This window comes from Phragmites australis, chromosome 13 (genome assembly GCF_958298935.1).
Source record: "Phragmites australis chromosome 13, lpPhrAust1.1, whole genome shotgun sequence".
Taxonomy (NCBI): domain Eukaryota; kingdom Viridiplantae; phylum Streptophyta; class Magnoliopsida; order Poales; family Poaceae; genus Phragmites; species Phragmites australis.
This window is the reverse complement of record NC_084933.1, coordinates 26,029,484-26,049,660: the sequence shown is the minus strand read 5'-3', so window position 1 is coordinate 26,049,660 and position 20,177 is coordinate 26,029,484. Positions and strand designations below refer to the sequence as shown.

Genomic DNA, 20,177 nt, shown 5'->3' with positions numbered 1-20,177 from the left:
TTCCGGCTAAAATCAGTAGAAGCTCTGCCAAACAACAGCTTTCAGCTTCATAAGTGAAATCCGTAAGAGTGATTCTCTAAAATAAATTAAAAACTAGAGAGTTTAAAGAAAAATAGTTTCCCCTAATTCACTTTCCGCACAGAATTACTTTCTCTATATATTTTATTTTAAAGAATCACTAGAGGATCGTTTTCTCCAAAGAGTCGCTGCCGCAGAAAATTAGATTAAGAAGAGCTCTACCAAACATGCTAATTCACATGAGCAGATTTGGAACGGTATAGCGAGACTGCACACAGGACAGCTATGTGCGAAGTGTAACAGCAAATCGTTAGAAATACTTGTACTTGACTAGATACGGAGTATATGGCAATATTCCCATCATGATAAGCATATTTATATAATTTATATCTACATGCTTGCGAATCAGAGGTATGGAAAGGAAGGATAATTGAGACGCAGTTGTCTACAGCTACCACAGGAAACAGACGAACTCCAAGCACGAGAGGTTGATGGCTGATTCCAAAGGTTAACTGTAATAATAGCAGCTAACGCTTCAAGGAGTAGCTCTTCCCAGTAAACGCTTGGAACTTGGACTCCTTCGGGGGTTCATCGCCTTTAACAGGAGCCTGTTAACAGTAATTTAGCAGAAATCAGCAACTGCTTCAAATTATGTTAAAACTGAGATCATGAGATGGCCGGTGTATTGTTGTTCCCAGTTGGGAGGCAATACACACGGTACTGACACTGGTAACTTAGCAGACTGTCAACTATATAGATAAATTATCTACATCCAAACCCTGCCCAAGGCATCTTAAAAAAAATCCAAGGGATTTAAAAAATGTTAGGATTATTACTAATTAAATTATCATTACAGAGATATATTCATAATTCTATGTATATTAATCTACAGAAAAGCAGAGTACATACAATCTCACAAGAGCACCACATCATCTCAAATTTCCTTATGGCTGAAAAAAAAATTCAGAAAAAAGGAAACAATGCACAACAGAATTCTAGCATGTAGAGCCTACCATAGTTACAATATGAACTCCATTAGCAACCAAACAATGCATGATGCATGTGGACTCCTGATTTTTATTTTTCACAATTAAGGTTTCTTCCTTGATTATTTCTCATAGCCACACTCATTTTTTTAAAAAGTTTCCACTGCAATGCACTGGATCAGTGCTAGCTACTCTTATACCATGTAACAGAAAACGTTGGTTCCACTGAGCCAAAACTCTGCTCACCAGGAAAACAAGCATATCTTCATTAGGAAAATGCATAACAGAATAATAAACTTTCAATGGATTTGAGTTCTTGAACACATATGAACATTGAATTGTTTAGCATGCTTAATTTGTATGGGTATACACTACACTAAACTTGAAAAGGTAAAATCTCTTTGATTAGCAGGCTTGTCAACATTGACATCGATAATTCGTTGACCATATATTCAACTTTATTCACAACATTTGTGCAAAGCAAACAGACAAAACCCAAAGTTAAAATTCAGTGAAGAAAAAGGAGCATCAAAAACTGAAATAGCAAGGCGTGGATGCAGTAGGAAATACCTTTTGTGATTCTTTACTGTTGCTTGCACTTGAACCAAAAACAAGCTTTCCTGTTTTCTGATGACTGGAATTGCTAGCTCCTGAAGTTGCCGGTCCTGATGTTTGCTGATTTGCTCTTTTGTTTGAATCTGAAGGTGCAGAACATGCAATGGAAGGAACCTTGGGTGATTGTAGTTTTGAAGCTTTACCATCCAAACGCTTTCCAAAACCAGTAAATGGTTTGAATTTTGGTTTGTCGTCAACTATAGTGTCTCCACCTGTGTGTTGACACAGCAAACAATCATTTTTAAAAGAGAAGTTTCCAAATAATACCATGCGCAGCTAGGGTTTCATGCACTTAACAATTTAACAGACGTAACCATAGAGGTGAACAGGCTTTAGGAACCAAATGCTAACTATTCAGAATCAAAGAAACTTAAGATTACAAAACCATACTTTCAGCAACCTATAGAAAAGTAGTGATATGGCCAACATTAATTTGAAGCAGAGTTCTAATTAAGATAAAATGCAGAAGCGGGGAGACGAATGCAGTAATTAGCTAATTGATCAGAGTGCATAATGCTTTTGATTGTAGTATTTCTTCTTATTGTGGTTGTTTTTGGTTCATATTATATCGCAGTAAAAGTGTTAAACCTATATAGAGCAAAAGCACATGCAAAATACTAGTTCTGATTGTAGACTTTCAGATGGCAGTGCCCAAAAAAAGAAAAGCAGCTAGTAGAATCTAGGATACAAACAGGAATGATAAAGATCAACCCTGTAACACAAGCACATCTAAAAGGTCAACTGCATTCATAGGCTCTGATTTTCCAAAGAACCTCAATACAAACCTTCAGCAGGTGCCTTGCTTGCAGGAACTGTGGGTTGCTGTGGTTTCTCAGGTTCTTTATAATCAAGGGGAGGTGCAAAGTCCACTTCACAGTCTGTCTCAATGATGCTAACTGCTGAAGCGGGCTTTGTTTCAACAATATCTATATAATACTGTTTGTTGTTGTAAGCTACCATAATGCCGTCTCCTGTGGTTAAGCAGGAGAAATTTCTTAGGGTTTTCTCCAAGCTGCAGAGTTAACAGCAAGTAATGAGAATGATGATGCCAAATGCCAAAAGGAATGAAGGGATTGTAATAGAAAGTATAGAACAATTTTATTGGCTACTGACATGGCTTTTGGATTTGAGATGTCCAGAAAATCAGTTGTGTGAGGTTGCAACTTCACATATTTACCCTTGGGAAGGGTCGCATTTTTTACACGAACAGTATCACCCTCTTGAAGAAGCATGTTTTGCATCATCTATACAAGTGAGAAGACATATAAAAATAATCAGTAAGAACTCGGAACAGGCTTCTTTGGCTACATAGCTGAAGATAGCAGCAAATAAAGTCAACTTTTCCATACCCAATAGGGCATGATGATCATGCCTTCTTCTGCTACAAACTCCAAAACACCACAGTGTGAAATCCGTTGAGCCGCATCATTGTGTAGTTCAAATAACATAGGGTATTCAATGTGCAGGGAAGCTATTAAAAGGAGCCCGAACAATGAATGAGACGCTATTCTTTATGAATAATCAAGTCAAAAAGAGGAAGTTACAAAGGTCAGTTAAGGTCTAAGGAGAAAAGAAATAATATTGACTGAGCTTACCCAGACGATCAAGGGCAGATGGTGGCATTATTACTGCATTTGACAACAATAATACAGTATCAGAGGTGTGTCATATTAACTGTAGTTTTCTACACACACCAAAAAAAAAAAAAAGACAAGCCGAAGAAGTCCCCACACTTACCTTTGTCACCACCTTCCAGGTGTGGCTGGAAAAAATAGAACAAAGGTTAAAACTAACTCAGCATGTATAAGGGCAACGAGACACTAGAGGTGAGCGGATGAAATCAATAGCACCAAGGAGCAGCATACCTTATCAAAAAAGGATGCTGGATAACAACGATATGTTTGCTCGAAGTTAGTCCCACGGTAAGCATATCCCCCGTAAAACTACAGGAATAAAAATCAGGTTAACTAAGCATGTATCACTTATAGAATTCAGCCTGACAAGCAAAGATAACACATATGAAAAAGCAACTAATGTTTTTATCATTGGAATATGCGCAAACCACGCTCTGAATTAGACGGTAAGGGAATTTCTATCTACAACGTGTAATACGAAAAAAAGTAGCAGTTGGAAGCTAAGAATGAAACAGGACTGCAACACAAAAAATACGGAGAATAAATGTAACTTCTTTATAGTTCGTAAAATCACTCAGTGGGTAACTTCAGAAAAATAGTGTACTATAATGTGTTCAATATGAAGTTCGTTCTATGACCGTGACCATTTAGTTTAGCCTGTAGCTACCCCACCAAGTGATTTGATATTTTGGTCGGACTAGTAATGCCTTTACATCTGAATTTCAAGAGACGCGGTCTTTTTAAGACTACTTATGATCAGCCCAGACTATCAAGTGCCAAGCTTGTTCCCTTAAGGCACCATGGATGGCCATATTTGCTGTACACCTATGGCCTGCTCAGAGTCATCAATAATAAATTTGAACATAGACTAGGTGATCTATCTGATAGTGTGGAAATCCCACATACTAGGTGAACAACCAAATGGTTAGACAATGCGCATTCCAATGAGTTGCATAACATACAATAAGAATTTAAAACCGTGGCACCAGGTGATGCATACCATTTTGGAGTGGAACTTTGATTCAGCTCCTCGCAACCTGCTATCAACAAGCAACATAAAGGTGTAGGAACATAACTACTGACTTGCAAAATAATTGCATTGATGTAAATACCTAGTAACAGGGTGCCACGATAAGCGTAACAAACTTTAAGCAATTAATAAGCAAACGAGATGGAAAAAACTAGCATAAACCAAAAGTGACACCGCTGCGTTGTTGTAGGGTGGCCAGGAACAGCGATTAGCATTGCCGGATAGTATATGATATTAGTAGAACAAGTTTCATTTCTAAGCAAAATGATTTACAGAGGAAAAAATTGGTAATCTGAAGAAAACCCAGCACTGATGCCCAAATCAATTATGTGAAGTTCCAACATATCATATATCTGCATTCTACAACCAAATCATACCTGCCCACTAAAATACTGCCAAGGTCACTGTTTTTTGTCACACAAAGGACCAAGTCGGATATGCAAATTGGCACCTTGTCAAGTCATCCCCAAAATCATCAGCAAGCTCAAAACTTTTCCAGATAAAAGACCAACTGAACACCGAGAGCAATACTGTCATCAACAATGGGATGAACAAGTGAACAAAACATAGCATTCCTCAAGCCAGAACCACAGTGGTGCATTGTGAATTAGTAACTTCCCCCATGCCATCAACACCGGATCCAAGTTAACGTCATCTAATAATCACAAACCTATTCAACCTCAAACAAATATGACGGGCGCATTTTGCTACCACGTGGGAGGAGGCAGTAAGTTTATTGGCGTTTCATGGAATCCATGAACTACAAGTCTACACCAAGCTGAACACCTGGGTTCAGGGACGGATTAAGCGGGGCAATCAGTTGAACTTGAACCCAATGTTTTTTTTTTTGGAAAGCAAACTGCACCCGCACCAGAGATCGGTTTTCCGCGCACGGAACCCCAAGCATGGATGGACTAGGTAGTGAAGCCATCGACTACTGACTTATCGAGAGGAACTCGCTCTTAGATCCACCCAAGCAAGTTAGGGTTCCTTACCGACGGAAAAATCAACCCCAAGTCGGGATGGATCTTCACTCCACGTCAACCACGACGACGACGAGGGACGAGTTCCTTCGAGGGCGGCAGGCGCGCTTCTGGAAGGAGGTTGGAGGCGAGTTTTGAGTGTTCGACGGCGCGGGCGCGGGCGCGGGTAATGAGCGGCGGTGTGAGCCGGGGCCGGGGCGCGTATATCCCGACCGGCCCGATGCCGAGTCGGATGTCGAATCGGGACTAGACCGGGAATCGATGTCGCCACCGAATCCGAGCGGAGTGGGAAACGAATCGTTTTGGTTTGACGGCTCGGGTCGAATCCGAGCGGAGTGGGAATCGAATCGTTTTGGTTCGACGGCTCGGGTCTGTTATGGTTTAGGTGGGCTCCGGGAGAGCGCCCACTTTCATTTGGGCCTGGCCGACAAGGTTAAATTGTCTGGGCCCAGTTTAATTCGTCTTGCTGACATACTGCTCAGGCCCAGCCCGAAGCTGCAGATGGGCCTTCCAAAGAACTCACAATCACAACTGTGCTTAAAACGGTTCAAACTTGATTTCTCTAGTTCGTTTCAAGACTGTGCTTAAAACGGTCCAACTGTGCTTACAAAGGAGTATGGATGTTTCATAGTTTTTTTTAACCCTGGTGGGTAGGCTGCCCACCGACAACGCTACCACTGAGTTGTTCTAAGATGTTTCATAGTTCTATTCCTTTTTACATACTCTTTTTATAATTTTTGTGAATGTGTAAAAATATATTCTTAGATATGTACTTCTCCTACATACTCCGAAAAAAATGCAAATATGTATCTCAAGACAAAAAAAAAGTGTCAATGTTTTTTCTACATCTTTTTTAACTCTGTTTTCTTCTACATCTAGTCACCATAGTGTGCACATGCCAATTCTATATATCTTGTCCACCACATCTAATGATTCATGTCGATCTTATGACTTGCTTCCACAATCAGTAAACACCATCACCATCACCTCACCTAACTAAAAAAGGTAGTACACTATAAGTGCACCGGTAAAATCCGTTTCTACCGCTTTTCCTTAATAAAAAAGGAGTAAAAGTGAAGGTGTAAACATGTGACAGCAAAGCACGTGGACAAACATTATATCATCTGCAGGTTTCTCTAGATTTGTACAGTACTTTTGCAATTATGCAGAAAGCCAGCGTCCTCTCCTGCAGAGAGCAACATGCTGCCAAGTGCAAGTGGTTCCGCCATTCAGCCACACAACATAACCCCGGCGAAAAATTTACTACTACTACGCGCCAGATTCTGTTGCTTGAACTGATGTCTCCCCAGTAATTCAGCAGCCAGCGTTTCCAAATCCTGGCAGCAAAATTTACTGCGTTTCTGCGGAGTGCAGAGCAAATTCACGCCTGTTGGTGGTGGTCTCTCCCGTCTCCGACCGCTCTTGCAGCCAGCCACATGGCAAGTACGTACATGCTACAGGATTCTCCTACTAGCGGTAGGTCTCCTAGTGCTCTACCTACACGGTGATGTGCTTGCAAAAATGCAGCTGCTGAACAGCATCTCCGAGTTGCTGGTTTGATGGTGAGTAGCTGGCGTCATGCCTATATTTTCGTTTAGGGAATCTCCAATAATTAAAGATAGTATTAACTTTTAAGTGGGAACATATATTTCTTAAATTTATATAAGTCTTATTGTTCATAATTCTCCATACATGTAAAGAAGAGATGTGCTGATATGAGACATAATTGTATTACATGTATTAGCTCTTGATCTAAAAGTTAATATTATCTCTAACTATTAGGGATATCCAAAGACCAACTCCAATAATTAAGAGCTCTAGATGCCGGCCCATGTCACGTGGTACTTGTTCAGGATTTCTTAGCCCTAGATGCCGGCCGAATTGCTACGCGCTAGGCGGACTGCTGGTGATGGCAATCTGGTGGACAAGATGTCACGGGTTGCAATCTGCAGCCTCCCCCTCCCCTGGCGGTGTCACTCTTCCAGGTCCTGTCCTGACTTCGAAAACCTCGCGCCAGAAATGCTTAAAAACCGTGTGTCGTGGCATCCCGAGCCGCAAGCAGGTCTACCGGCTTGAAGACAGCGAGGGTCAGAGCAAAAGCAGTAGCGGAATCGTAGTGCGTGCCAGTCGTCACTCGTGCCGCTCTGGCACCTGTATGAGTGCTCTGGTGATCGATCTTCGGATTGGGGAATATCTCAAAGATTAACTGACACTTTCACTGGGTTACTGTGGCCGCGTTTGGTTCTTTTGCCGAGCTGAGGTATACCTCAGATGACAAACTAGCCCATTTCAGCATTGCCGTGCTAGAGCAACTTCAACCGAGTTCTCGTCTGATTTTCTATACTATTTTTTGTGAATATACATAAAAATGGCTTCCAATCAATTCACTATTAGGTTGCTATTTTTAAAGTCTCCTTATCCCCGCGGCTTCGTGGCGAAGGACATATTCTCGCTATCTAGCAACTGTTGTCACGGAATTCTCCTTCGCGTCACCGTCGAGCAGTTTTGTTTCTATCTCATCATCTTTCCTGTTTCTGATTTGTGATAGTTGATTTGAGGTAGGCTCGTCGGATCTACCCAGACTTGCCAGATCTAAGGGAAAGAGTCTTACCGGAGGGGAGTTTGTCGACCGTTGCGCTTGCGCCTCACTTGGCCCCATACTCGCCCGCCATCACCCATGCGCTCGTGCCGCAGTCCTCCCTGCGCTCGGCCACCCGCGCCGCTAGATCGCCCAAGCTCGAACACCCGTCCTCGCCCGGCCACTAGGCCGCCCACGGCGCTCTATTCCTACTGCAATTTTGATGCTTGTTTCCATCGATTGGGGTACTAGATTTGAGAATAACTAATTTCTTGTTTGGCTGGGTAGGAGGAATTGTCGCTGCTTACCTCCGACCAGCTCTCCCACAATAGCGAACCCCTCAACGGCGGTGGCTTGCTCTCTGATAGCCTGCCCATCTCGCTGTAGATCGACGACACCAAGGTCTCCCTTTCTCTTTGTCCCTGCCCCTTCACACTAGCAATGTTCTTGCTTAGCTAATTAAAAATCCATTTAATCCTGCAATCTAGATGGACTTCTTTGTTTCGATTTAGACTTAAAAAATCTAGCATTCCTTGGGCATCTCCAACATTTCAATTCACAATTTTGGCAAAAGACACATGGTAGCAGTAGTGCTTTTAGCTGCTTAATTGTTGTCTCCTTCGATTGTTAAGAACTGGATTTTTGTTTCATATCTCAGTTGGCCTAGGCATCTGGGCTCAGATATGGTGTGTATATGTCTTGTGGTTTCCTTGACCATTTCACTGAACTCTGCAGTCTTTATGAGCTGGTTATTTGGTTGTTGTTTCCTTCGTTTGATGCTCTCTTTTTTCTCTGGAAATAGAGCACTTGTTTATTTGCTACTTCTGTTGTATGGAACATCCCAGGTCAAAGACAGTTTCAACAAAGTTGTGGACACAACTTTGATAATTGCATGGTTTAGTGTTGGTTAATAAGCATATGTTTGTAGCATATTCAGGTTAGCAGTAGCTGTGCAGCTAGCTAGAGCAGAAGCACCGACCTTGGAGGCATGCAACTTTTTCTTTCACAAAATTTTCTTGAGGGAAAAAGAAGCAAAGATACTATTAGAAAAATAAACCGAACATATACCTTTCTCTCCATCTGATGAAATATTTTACTTTTTCCATTCCATTTCTCTGTGAATTCATAGACTTGGGCAAAGTGACTACGTCTGAAAATCATAATCATTGGGTAATGCAGTAGATTTTACAGACAAGACATGTATGGGAATGTCTTTTGCCTTTTCTCACCTCTCGCAATTCCTCATCCCAAAATGGGAGATCTTGTGGTTGTAACCTGCAAGTGTAAACCAAAACGTTTCCTTTTCTTCCATGCTTCTGTGATACAGTATTAATATTCTGTGGTACAATATTAATATCCGTTCCCTGTTTCTTTATATTTGTTCATATTCTTATGGTATTTTCATTGCGCAGTTTAGTTGTTATGCAAACTTTAGTGGATAGTATTATCTTATCTGTAATTCATTTCACATTGTTGATGTCATCCATCATCTTAATACCAAAATGGGAGCTGACCGGCATTACTGAAGTATTCTAAAATAGCACTTTCTTGGACAATGAATTCAAAACCCAGATGTTTTAGAAATAATAGAATTGAAGTTAAGTTTCAGGAAGAGTGTTAGAGATTGTTTTAAATTTCCATTTGCAGATTCACATAGTACATGTTTATTTGAGTTGTACTTAATAATCATGCAGTTTCTCCAGGATTAAATTTGGAATTTAGAGGGTTTCTCTGACCATCGGCTACGGATTTCGTGTTGAAGTTATCTCAAAATTCAGTTCATTTATAGTTAAGAGGAAACTTAATATAGATTTCTAGCTTTGTGGCTTTGTGCAGCACTGCTAGTGTAGATTTCTAGCAAAGCCTTGTCCACCTGCAGTTTCTAGTGTAGCATTACTATGAGTGAGAGTGAGTGTCTGCAGAGTTGTGTATAACTAGAATTTTGCATATCTATAATTGAACATTGTTATATGTACCGCGAAATTTCAATCATCTATGATGAAACTTAGTTTTGCTTCGTTCTCTTGTTCAGAACAATGAACATGTACTTAGCTTTAAACAGAGTATAATGTTCTTTGATTTTATACTTAGAATTTGTGCTTTTGTTTTTGCTGGTACATCTATTGAGTGTTGATGAGTGCTACTTTGGTTAATAATGCAGGTAGCTTGTTGAATGAATGGTTAGCTATATGCAATGGTTGAGTGGCCAAAATGTTGGTAGTAGCTAATTTTGGAATGACAACCAATTTGCAAGTCCACTGAAAAACAAAAGATTGAGGAAGTGGAAGTGGAAGGTTATAGTGAAAATAGTCCTATTAGGTTATAATTGTGAATTTAATAATTAATGATAATATAGTTATTAGGACTAACATGTTTGTTAAGAATATATGTTAGTAGGTTTCATAGATGCAACACATTAAGAAGTCATCGCAACCAGGATAAAGTTTAATTGAATTAGAGAAGTCCCAGAAGAATTGACCTCATCGGAAGGACCGGTGCAAATGAGTTTGCACCCACAGGAACATTGTGCACATAGGCTGATAGCCTCACTGGATAGTCCGGTGCTCTGTATGTTGAACTCACCGGAGTATTTCTGATAAAGAGGGAGAAGACTAAGAACCTCACCGGATAGTCCGGTGATCTACACATGGTAACACCGAAGTATTTCTTGCAGAGAAGGATGCAAGTATAGATGACTGAAGATCAACCCACCGGATGTTCGGGTGCTTGGTTTGTGCACACCGGAGTACTTTTTGCAGAGACAATTGTAAGTGTTGAAGAATGAAGATCAACTCACCGAATAATCTGGTGATCACAGAGATAGTTGCACCAGATTATTTTCAGAGAAAAGAAGAGAATGCTTAGCTCACTAGATGGCCCGATGTCAGTTGAATGAACACCAGACGAATGTCCCGGAGCATTTTACACATAGAGGTTGTATAGGCTTGGATGACTCAAGATAACTCACTAGGTCCAGTGATGGATTTGAAGGTACACCGGAGTGTTCGGTGTCCACAGAGGCTGTGAGTGGAGTTTCAACGGCTAGTTTATGAGTTTATACTCACCGGATGATTCGGTGTTAGTACTACTGTTCTCAATGGATCATCCGGTGTTAACAGTTTTTCTGAGCCGTTGGGAAAACGGCTAGTTGACGAGTTTTAGGCTATAAATACCCCTCCACTCAGTTATTTGACGTGTGGCATGCTGCTGGAGTCTAGAGGAAGCTCATATATACTTGAGAAGACATCCAAGCCATCAAAGTGCTTAAAGTGATTAGGCAAGGTAATTAAGCATAAGATTAGAGAGTTTTTAGTGTTTATAGGCCTAGAGTGAGTTGTAGCTAGGTGTTGCAGCTTCAAGAAGGGATTAATGAGTGATCCTAGCTTTTACCGAGTGGTACGTCGGCGCCTTAGAGTCTTTGTGACTCGTCGGCATCTTGGGCCTTGGTGGCTCAAGCTTTTTGACCTTTTGACTTGGTGTGGAGTGGCGACAAGACATGTATATGGGGACGTAGAGACCGTTGCCTTGGTGGCTTAAGCTTTAAGTGATTACGGTGGCAAGTGATCGAAAGAGAAGCTAGTGATGAGATCTTGCCTTGGTGGCTTAGTGGCTCATCGTGCTTGATGATATAATTGAATACCTGCATAAACTACTTTACGCTTAAAACTAAACCGTAAATCCTCATCCTTGAATTACCCCTTTATGCATCTATCAATACCTTGAAGTAGTATATGGCTTGTTGAGTATCTTTCGTACTCACTCTTGCTGTCATTCAGATGAGAAAGTCGATGTCGACTTCGCAGAAGATGAAGGTGGGGATGAAGAGTAGTCTTAGAAGTTACGTTTGCACCCTAAGCTGCTTGTGACTTGGGTCTTTGCTTTTCGCTGTGTTTTGTTAGCCTCTTGGCCATGTTTGTAATATACAATATGGTTTGTTAACTTTTTGTACTCTGAACCATAATACTTATATACAAAGTTTGACTATGATACTACTATTGTTATATTGTACGTATCAGCTATTTGATCCAGGGACTAATACAGGAGGTACAGGAAATCCCGGGTTTGAGGTCTTACACTACACGTCCCCAGAGATATGTAATGTTTAAAGACTTCAATTGATACTATTGTAAAATTCTTTGTTCATTTAAGCTACATTCATGCATAATATAGCTTAAACTTCGTATCTCTACATATTATCTAGTGGTGCATATATTCCTCTTTCACCATATGTATGCACACATATAAGGGGAGTTAAGACTATATTATGTGATTTTCATGTATTGTGATCCATATGTTTTTATTTGAATTGGTATCCACGTAACCATTTTAATTAGATTTCTATAAGTGGTATCATCTTAATGGATAATGGTTTATGAAGGTCTCTCCCATATGTTCAACATGTGCTTGTAGCCTTTTTGAAGATTATTGGTAAACAAGGAGAATTTTGATGACCAAAGGAAGTGCAAGAAGAATGATAATCAAGATGACATCTCTAGGGGAGAACAAGTAAGAAAGCAAGATGAATATTGATGTCAAAGTCAACAAAGAGGGAGAAAAAAGCTCTTGCATGGGTCGATCAAGGAAGATAGTGATGATGGAGAAATATGCAGCCACGAAAAAAGGGGACAAAATATAGGTAAGAATAAGGACAAGTTTCCTCATAATTGATATCTTTAGTTGTTCTTACCATGCATTCAAGCCAAGCGTTAAGACATTGTGCTTTCTACAAAATTGTTGCTATATTTGTGTCATTTATATTTGGTATCATTTACTTGTCACTTGTTTTGATCATAATGTCATCAATTATAAAAAAGAGGAAGATTGTAGCGAACATAGCCCTCTTAGATCATGTATGTGATTTTGATGATTTGCTGATTATTGATAATATAATCAATGAGACTAACATGTTTATCAAGTATATATTTAAGTAGGTCTCATAGATGTAATACTAAGAAGTCATCGAAGCTGGGACAAAGATTGATTGAATTGGAGATATCCTAGAAAAGTTATGCATGTCGGATAGTCTGACGATCAGCAAGGTATACACACCGGAATGTTTCTGACAGAGAACGAGAAAGTTGAAGAACACGCTGGATGGTTCGGCGCTCAGAGGTTTGTACACGCCAGAGCATTCTAGAGGAAGGAGTTGAAGAAGCTACATGCCGAATGGTTCGGCGCTCTAAAGTTTTACACGTCAGGGTGGTTTGTGTAGAGAAGAAATGACTCAATTTGTAGAAGATGATATGCACACCGGATGGTCCGGCGCTCATAGTGGTACAAATCGGATGATTGCGCTAGAGTATTTGTTCCAAAGAAGGCGTCAACGGCTTGTTTGTCACGTTGAACACGTCGGATGATACTACGATAAAGATTGGCTATGTCGAAGTATTTTGAACAGAGAGAAGTGGTGTAGGTTGGCTCGAGTATACAAGCTAGATGGTCCGGCGATGGAATTGAAGGCAACGTTCGGTGTTTATAATGAATTTAAGTGGGGTTCCAACGACTAGTTTGTGGAGGATATACACATCGGATGGTCCGATGAGTATAATCTGTTTACACCAGATCATCCGACGTATATAGAAAAGTTGAGTCATTGGGACAACAACTAGTCTGTGGGGTTGAGGCTATATATACCATCCACTCGGTCATTTGAAGGTGCGGAGTCCAGAAAAGATCACATACACTTAAGAAGACATCTAAGCCACCAAAATACTAAAAGTGGTAATCTAAGGAAATTAGCATTAGTAAGTGATTAGTACTTTTAGGCCTAAAGAAAAGTATTGCTAGGTGTTGTTGCCTAGAGAGTAGATCAAGGAGTGATCCTACCATATACCAAGTGGTATGCTAACACCTTAGAGACTTGGTGACTCGCCAACACCTTAGGCATTGGTGGCTCAAGCTTGTTAACTATCCGACTTGTTATGAAGTGACAACAAGAAGCTTGTACGGCGACACAGAGACTCTTGTCTTGGTGACTCAAGCTTCGAAGTAAAGATGACGTTAAGTGACCGAAAGAGATGCTAGCAACAAGACATTGTCTTAGTGGCTCATACGTCTTGAGGCCTTACTTTGGTGGCTCAAGAGCAGTGACTGAAAGAGTCTTGACGATCAAGAGCATATTCTTAATGGAGCTCCAACGTAAACTAGAGGTAGTATTTATACCATCGGTACCACGGGATAAAAATTCTTTGTGCTGAATTTGCTCTCTCTAACTTATTTACTTTTCTGTATTTATATACTTACAATTTACCTTCTTAGATAGATTGCAAACCTTTTAAACGATAAAATAGACACACTAAATAAATTTAGAGTATATTTAGATAGAACTGATATAGATTTATCTTATAAAAATTTTAAAGCTAAATAATTTTAAGTATTCTAATTCATCCTGTTTTAAGATATCACCAATCTTTACAACCCCCATTATAACATCACCTATCCTTATAACGTTCTTGTAAGATGGATTTGCTTTCTCCTACTTAAATGAAAGAGCAATACTCCTGCTCATGCTTTTAGAAAAAAAAAGTTTGGGGAATATCATGCACGCATGTACTAGCACAACTAAACTGCAGAAGAAACAATCTTGCAAAATTGCAAATGAAGAATGCCAGCTTAATGGCTCATTCACTCTTGTGCTGCTGCACGTTCAGATGTCCTACCAAGAGAACCGATGCGCTTCATGCACCTTTTAAGCTCATGATGATCCATGAATTCCCTAGCAATAAACAGGTGCTAATTATGCAATGCGTGCAGATGCGCCCGTGCACCAATCGGATTGAAGAGCCATCGATAATGTGAGGACAGGATTCAAGAGCTCTGGGGCTCAGCGCAAGTACAGTACCAGGGGTATCAAGATCTCTCATCAGCTACCCAACAAACGTGGGATAATGCAGAAATAATGGTATTGTAGCCAGTGAAGCCGGTACAATGTTTCCTCCAATTGCCAAAGATAACCGGAGTGCCCACAGAAATAATGTCATCCATCCAGAGAAAACAAAAAATATGGCCCCTCTCATTGTCCAGGGGAAACCAAGCGCGGGAAAAAAAGTTGGGATAGCGTAAACTAATCATTCGATTGCAGAGAACAAAACAAGTTAACGGTCATGACGCATCATCCATCCACTAGAACCAACTGGGATAACAAAATACAGACAAATATACAGCACATGATACAAAGATCCAGCTCAGGTAAAATGAGATTTAATAAGACAATATCCCAGGAAGCCAAGCAGGCCCCTACGCGAATCAATTCCTACAAGAGTACAGGGTAGTACAGGACGGCCAAGATCAATGGCCAGGAGACACAACCAGATCCTGCAGTATTAGTAGCCGTTGAGGGTGGGCAGGGAACCCCACATGCAACATGGCAGCATCATGCTGTGCCAAGCACCAGTGCTCCACATGGTTATTTGCTTCCCGGTACTGACACCTCCCCTAACCACGAGATTAGGACGCCCAACGGCTACTTCCACCCTTGGGCCAGCCTCCTTCCTTGCCGGGAAACGGTTCCCGGCTTCACATGTCAGTTCGACGGTCGACAAGCGCACGCCGGCCGGCCGGCTTAGCTGAGACTAAGACTAATCTTAACTAATCAGGAAAAAGAATTAGCGAAAACAAATGGAACAAGCTACTGAATTGAATCTGACAGTGCCGGCCGAGGGGCGCCGGTGAGCTACGCCGGGGACGGCTGGGAGGTGGGGTCGGCGGAGGACGGGATGTCCGGGCCGACGCGGCAGCCCTCGAGCATGAACACCACGTCGCCCATGGCCGGGCGGTCCAGGGGGTCCGGCGCGGTGCAGAGCAGCCCGACCTTGATGCCCAGCAGGAACTCCTCCCACTCGGACGACTCCGGGTCCAGCTCCAGCAGGCCCGGCTCCAGCAGCTCGGCCACCGCGCCGCGCTGCAGCTGCCGCTTCACCCACTTCACGATGTCCTCCTCCTCCCCGGCGAACATGCCGGGGCGCCGGCCGGTGAGGAGCTCCAGCAACACGATGCCGAAGCTGTAGACGTCGCCTTCCCTTGTTGCCTGCCCAGCAGCAGCCGCGTCGGGGGCGACGTAGCCGAGCGAACCCACTGGTGTTGCCGCTGATGTTGATGCGGCTGCCGCTGCCGCTGCGGCTCCCGCGGTCACCACCATCGGCTCAAGGCCGAAGTCAGACAGGTGCGGCTCGAAGTCGGCATCAAAGAGGATGTTCTGTGGTTTGACGTCGCCATGCACGACGCCGGACTGATGGAGGAATGCAAGGCCGCGGGAGACGCCGAGGGCGATTAGGTGCCTCATTGGCCAGTTGAGGATGTGGCCATCTTGGTGGGACGCTTCTTGGAGCAATGTGGCGAGGTTGCCGTTGGGCATGTAGTCATAGACTAGCAGACGAACATCCGGCGGCGGTCCGGCGTAGTAGCCACGGAGGACAGTCAGGTTCCTGTGCTTCACCTTACCGAGGGACTCGGCCTCTTTCCTGAACGAGCCCTCATCAATCACCACAGCACCATCAGCCGAGGTGGAGGGAAGCCGTAAGATGGCCAACACGGTGCCATCACTGTAACAAGCCTTGAACACAAGACCATGCCGGCCTCGGCTGAGCACATTCTCCTCGTCAAACTGCCGAGTCGCCTCAGCTGTTTCAGCATAGGTGATCCTGGAATTGAACATGATCAGCTTCGGCTGGCTGACACCATTCTCAGTGCTCGTGCCACTTGACCCGCTGCCTCGTCCGGGGCTGCGTCTCCTCTTCTTCACACCATCACGGCTCTCAACGAACCGGCGCCTCCATCGCAGCAAGCTGAACACGCAGCAACAGCAGAATAGCACAAGGAGCAGCACCGCGGCAGCCACCACACCAATCAGTAGAGCCAGGCGCTGCAGCCTCTGCCGCCTGCGGCGCCGCCAGTACTCACCGCATTCACTCTCCAATGGCGGACCGCACAACTCTGAATTGGAAGCATATGCTGAAGGGGTTCCAAAGCGGGAGGCAAGCATTGACGGTATCTCACCGGTAAGCTCATTGTGTGACACATTGAATGATACAAGGTTTGGAATCTGAGCTAATGAAGCAGGGATGCTGCCTGTAAGATTGTTGGACGACAAGTCAATTGTTTGCAGCTTCGAGAGGTTGACGAGAGATGCTGGTATCTCGCCACCAATATGGTTGTCATCAAGCCTGAGAATGGCAAGCGACGAGCAGTTGGAAATCTCCGGTGGTATCTTGCCAGATAGCTGATTGTAGCTGAGGTCAAGCTCCTCCAATTCACCAAGGCGTGAGAGAACACTCGGGACGGAGCCAATCAGCTGATTGCCCTTGAGCTCAAGCACAGTGAGGTTGGAACAATTGGCGAGCTCGGCAGGCAGCTCCCCAGAAATGCGATTATGAGAGGCCGAAAGCACTTGGAGCGATGGCAAGTACCCATATGTAGCCGGGATTGACCCAGTGAAAGAATTGCCGGAGAGATTGAGATGTTGCAGGCTCCAAAGACTGCTGAATCCTTCAGGAACATCGCCGGAGAACGAGTTGCCAGCGAGCGACACATACTGCAGTTGTGGCAAGCCGAAAAGCTCTACTGGGAGAGTGCCAGATAGGTTCTTCTGACCAGAGAGGTCGAGAACTCGCAGGTTCTGCAGATTGCCAATGGTCGTCGGAATGCGACCAGAGAAGGCATTGCCGCTCAAATTTAAACTCTGGAGAGCGGACAGATTACCGATGGCAAGAGGAATCTCTCCGGTGAGGTTGTTCTCTGATAGGTCCAGGAACGTCAGATTCCCCAGCTGGAAGAGACCACCAGACAGGCCACCAGCGAGCCTGTTCCTCGGTATGGACAATGCCTCCAGCCAAGACAGGTTCCCCAAGCTCATCGGAATTTGGCCGGAGAAAGTGTTACCGCCAAGATAGAGCTCTCTGAGCCTTGGGAGACCGCCAAGAGCGGCCGGCACCTCGCTGGAGAAGCGGTTGTCCTCGAGATCAAGCACCTGGAGCGTGCCGCATCTGCCAATCTCCACGGGCACGGTGCCAGTGAAAGCATTACCGCCAAGGCGCAGCTCCTGCAGCGAAGTGAGCTGCCCGACGGCCCGCGGTAAGTCGCCAGTGAACGCATTGCCAGAGAGGTCGAGCAGCGTCAATCCCCCCGCCCCGATGAGCCAGGTCGGGAACGGACCGGCCAGCTTGTTACCCCCTAGGTCCACCACCTGGAGATCCGCGCCGAGCCCTCCCGGCACGTCCACCTGCGAGAACTCGTTGCCGCCGAGCTGCACGATGCGCAGCGACGAGTTCCCCTGGCCGCCGAACGCCGCGGCCGGGATGGCGCCGGAGAGACGGTTCCGCGACACCGAGAGAATCTGCAGCGTGGGTATTGCGGCGACCGCGGACGGCAAGATGCCGCGGAGCGAGTTCCCCTGCAGGCTCAGGTGGAGCAGCGCCGAGCAGTTGGCCAGCGCCGAAGGGATGGTCCCCTCGAGAAGGTTCCCGTCCAGCCAGAGGTAATGCAGGTTCTGCAAGGCGCCCAGCGACGCCGGCACGGTCCCCCGGAGTCGGTTGAAGGACAGGTTCAAGAACTGGAGGTTCGCCGTCGAGGCGCTAATGCTCGCCGGGATGGTGCCGATGAACGCATTGGAGGAGAGGTCGAGGTACTTCAAGTTGGGAGGAAATGAAGCGGGGACGGGGCCGAACAGGAGGTTGCCGGACACGTCAAAGGTGTCGAGGTTAGTGAGGTTGAAGAGGAAAGACTGGGGAATGGGGCCGGAGAGGGAGTTGTACTGGAGGAAGACGGCGCGGAGGGAGGTGACGCGGGAGAGCGAGGCCGGGATGGCGCCGGAGAACGAGTTGGACCGGAGGCTCAGCCTCTCGAGGTACGGGAGCGAAGCAAGCGCCGGCGAGATGGGGCCGGAGAGGCGGAGCCGCGGGAGCTGCAGCTCGACGACGCGGCCGCCGGCGCCGCCGGGCGCGCACGCGACGCCGCGCCAGGAGCAGGGCGCCGATGGCGAGGCCGCATCCCACCCGGACATGGCGCCGTAGGGGTCGCGCAGCCCGCGGCGGAACGCGAGGAGCGCGTCGATCTCCGCCTGCACCTCCGCCGTCCGCGCCACCGGCGGCGCCGGCGCCTGCGCCGCCGGCGACTCGAGTGGCGCCAGCGCGAGCATGAGCAGCAGGAACAGCGACCGCGACGGCGGCATCGCGGGCGCCCGAGGGGGGAGAGGGGAAAAAATGCACCCTTTTTCTCGCGGTCTTGTCAGCTTTGACGGCGGCTGTGGCGTTTAGGCTCTCATGGAGATGGAGAGCGCGAGGAGTGGAGAGAGGGAGAGCGTTCGCGCTTGCGTTTGGAGCCGAGAGGGGGGAGGGGGTGGGAGGAAACGAGAAAAAGGATGGGTTTTGGACGGGTTTGGGTGGCCTTCGAGGCAGTTTTAAACCCCGAGGTGCGTTTTTTGTACAGCCTTTTTTATTTTCTTCTCCCCGCCCCTCTCTCTCTTCGCTCAAATGGCGTTAAAGCTGGTGGGGAGAGAGAGAGACTGTTCTAGGTTAACGTTAAGCTCGCTTTAGTGTGAAAGACAGGCTGTCACAGTAAATAGCCTTTTACTGGGGACGAACGCTGACGGAGTGTGGCCGGCGCCAGGACGCCGAGCGGTGGGGCCGGATGTAAAGCTGGACGGGCTGTGTCAGTGGCACCGCGGGGTGGGACCGGTATGTCTGCACCGCATCAGTCGTAATCCTGGAAGGCAAGGGTGTGATTGGTGGTCGGTATTTGCATACTGGCCTAGCTTGCTGGATGATTATAATTTCATGACTAAGAGTAATCTAATAAAACATATTTATATATAACTATCACAAAATTATAATTTTTAAAATGAGTTCATAAAACTATAAATAATTATGTCTCTAATAACATAACACTATTTTTTTTACAAAACTATAACTATTTTGCGCAAAATTATCGTAGTTTTGTGAAATGCAATAATGTAGTTTTGTGTTACTAGATGTATAAGTACTCGTAGTTTTATAAAATTTGTTTAGAAGTTGTAGTTTTGTAATAGTTATGTACAAATAGTTGTATCTATTATTCTAATTTTACTTGACGAATAGTTGTATCTATTATTCTAATTTTACTCGATGAATGTGAATATACGATTTCAATTTGGCTCGGGAGTGAATCTCACACAGACAAGCCCACTTATAGGTATCACAAAATCATTTTACATGGCAAAACAATCACAATTTTTAACTCTTACATCTTTTCATCTGGTATCAGATTTCGATCAACTAAAGAAATTCAACTTAACGTATCCAGACAGATACAACTAATCAAACACTATTTTTTTAAAAAAAATATATAGCTTCACTTAACATG

The 20,177-nt window shown here is 44.6% G+C and overlaps 2 protein-coding genes across 3 annotated transcripts; both read right to left on the bottom strand.

Moving 5' to 3' along the window:
• Positions 1–315: 315 nt before the first annotated feature.
• Positions 316–5,537, bottom strand: LOC133889715 (uncharacterized). Of its 2 annotated transcripts, none has more exons than XM_062330173.1 (10): positions 5,279–5,537; positions 4,254–4,293; positions 3,485–3,562; positions 3,357–3,381; positions 3,215–3,247; positions 2,969–3,090; positions 2,733–2,863; positions 2,405–2,631; positions 1,575–1,831; positions 316–626 (listed from the first exon to the last, which is right to left on the bottom strand). In XM_062330173.1, exons 2-10 carry the CDS (start codon positions 4,254–4,256, stop codon positions 546–548), a joined length of 957 nt encoding a protein of 318 aa, XP_062186157.1. In that variant the 5' UTR covers positions 4,257–4,293; positions 5,279–5,537; the 3' UTR covers positions 316–545. The 2 variants fall into 2 exon arrangements, with proteins under 2 accessions (XP_062186157.1, XP_062186156.1); XM_062330172.1 differs by having other exon boundaries at positions 4,254–4,290; positions 5,279–5,536.
• A 9,412-nt stretch (positions 5,538–14,949) lies between these two features.
• Positions 14,950–19,218, bottom strand: LOC133889662 (probable inactive leucine-rich repeat receptor kinase XIAO). Its single transcript, XM_062330110.1, has one exon. The coding sequence runs from the start codon at positions 19,006–19,008 to the stop codon at positions 15,517–15,519; it is 3,492 nt and encodes a 1,163-aa protein (XP_062186094.1). The 5' UTR covers positions 19,009–19,218; the 3' UTR covers positions 14,950–15,516.
• Positions 19,219–20,177: the final 959 nt, after the last annotated feature.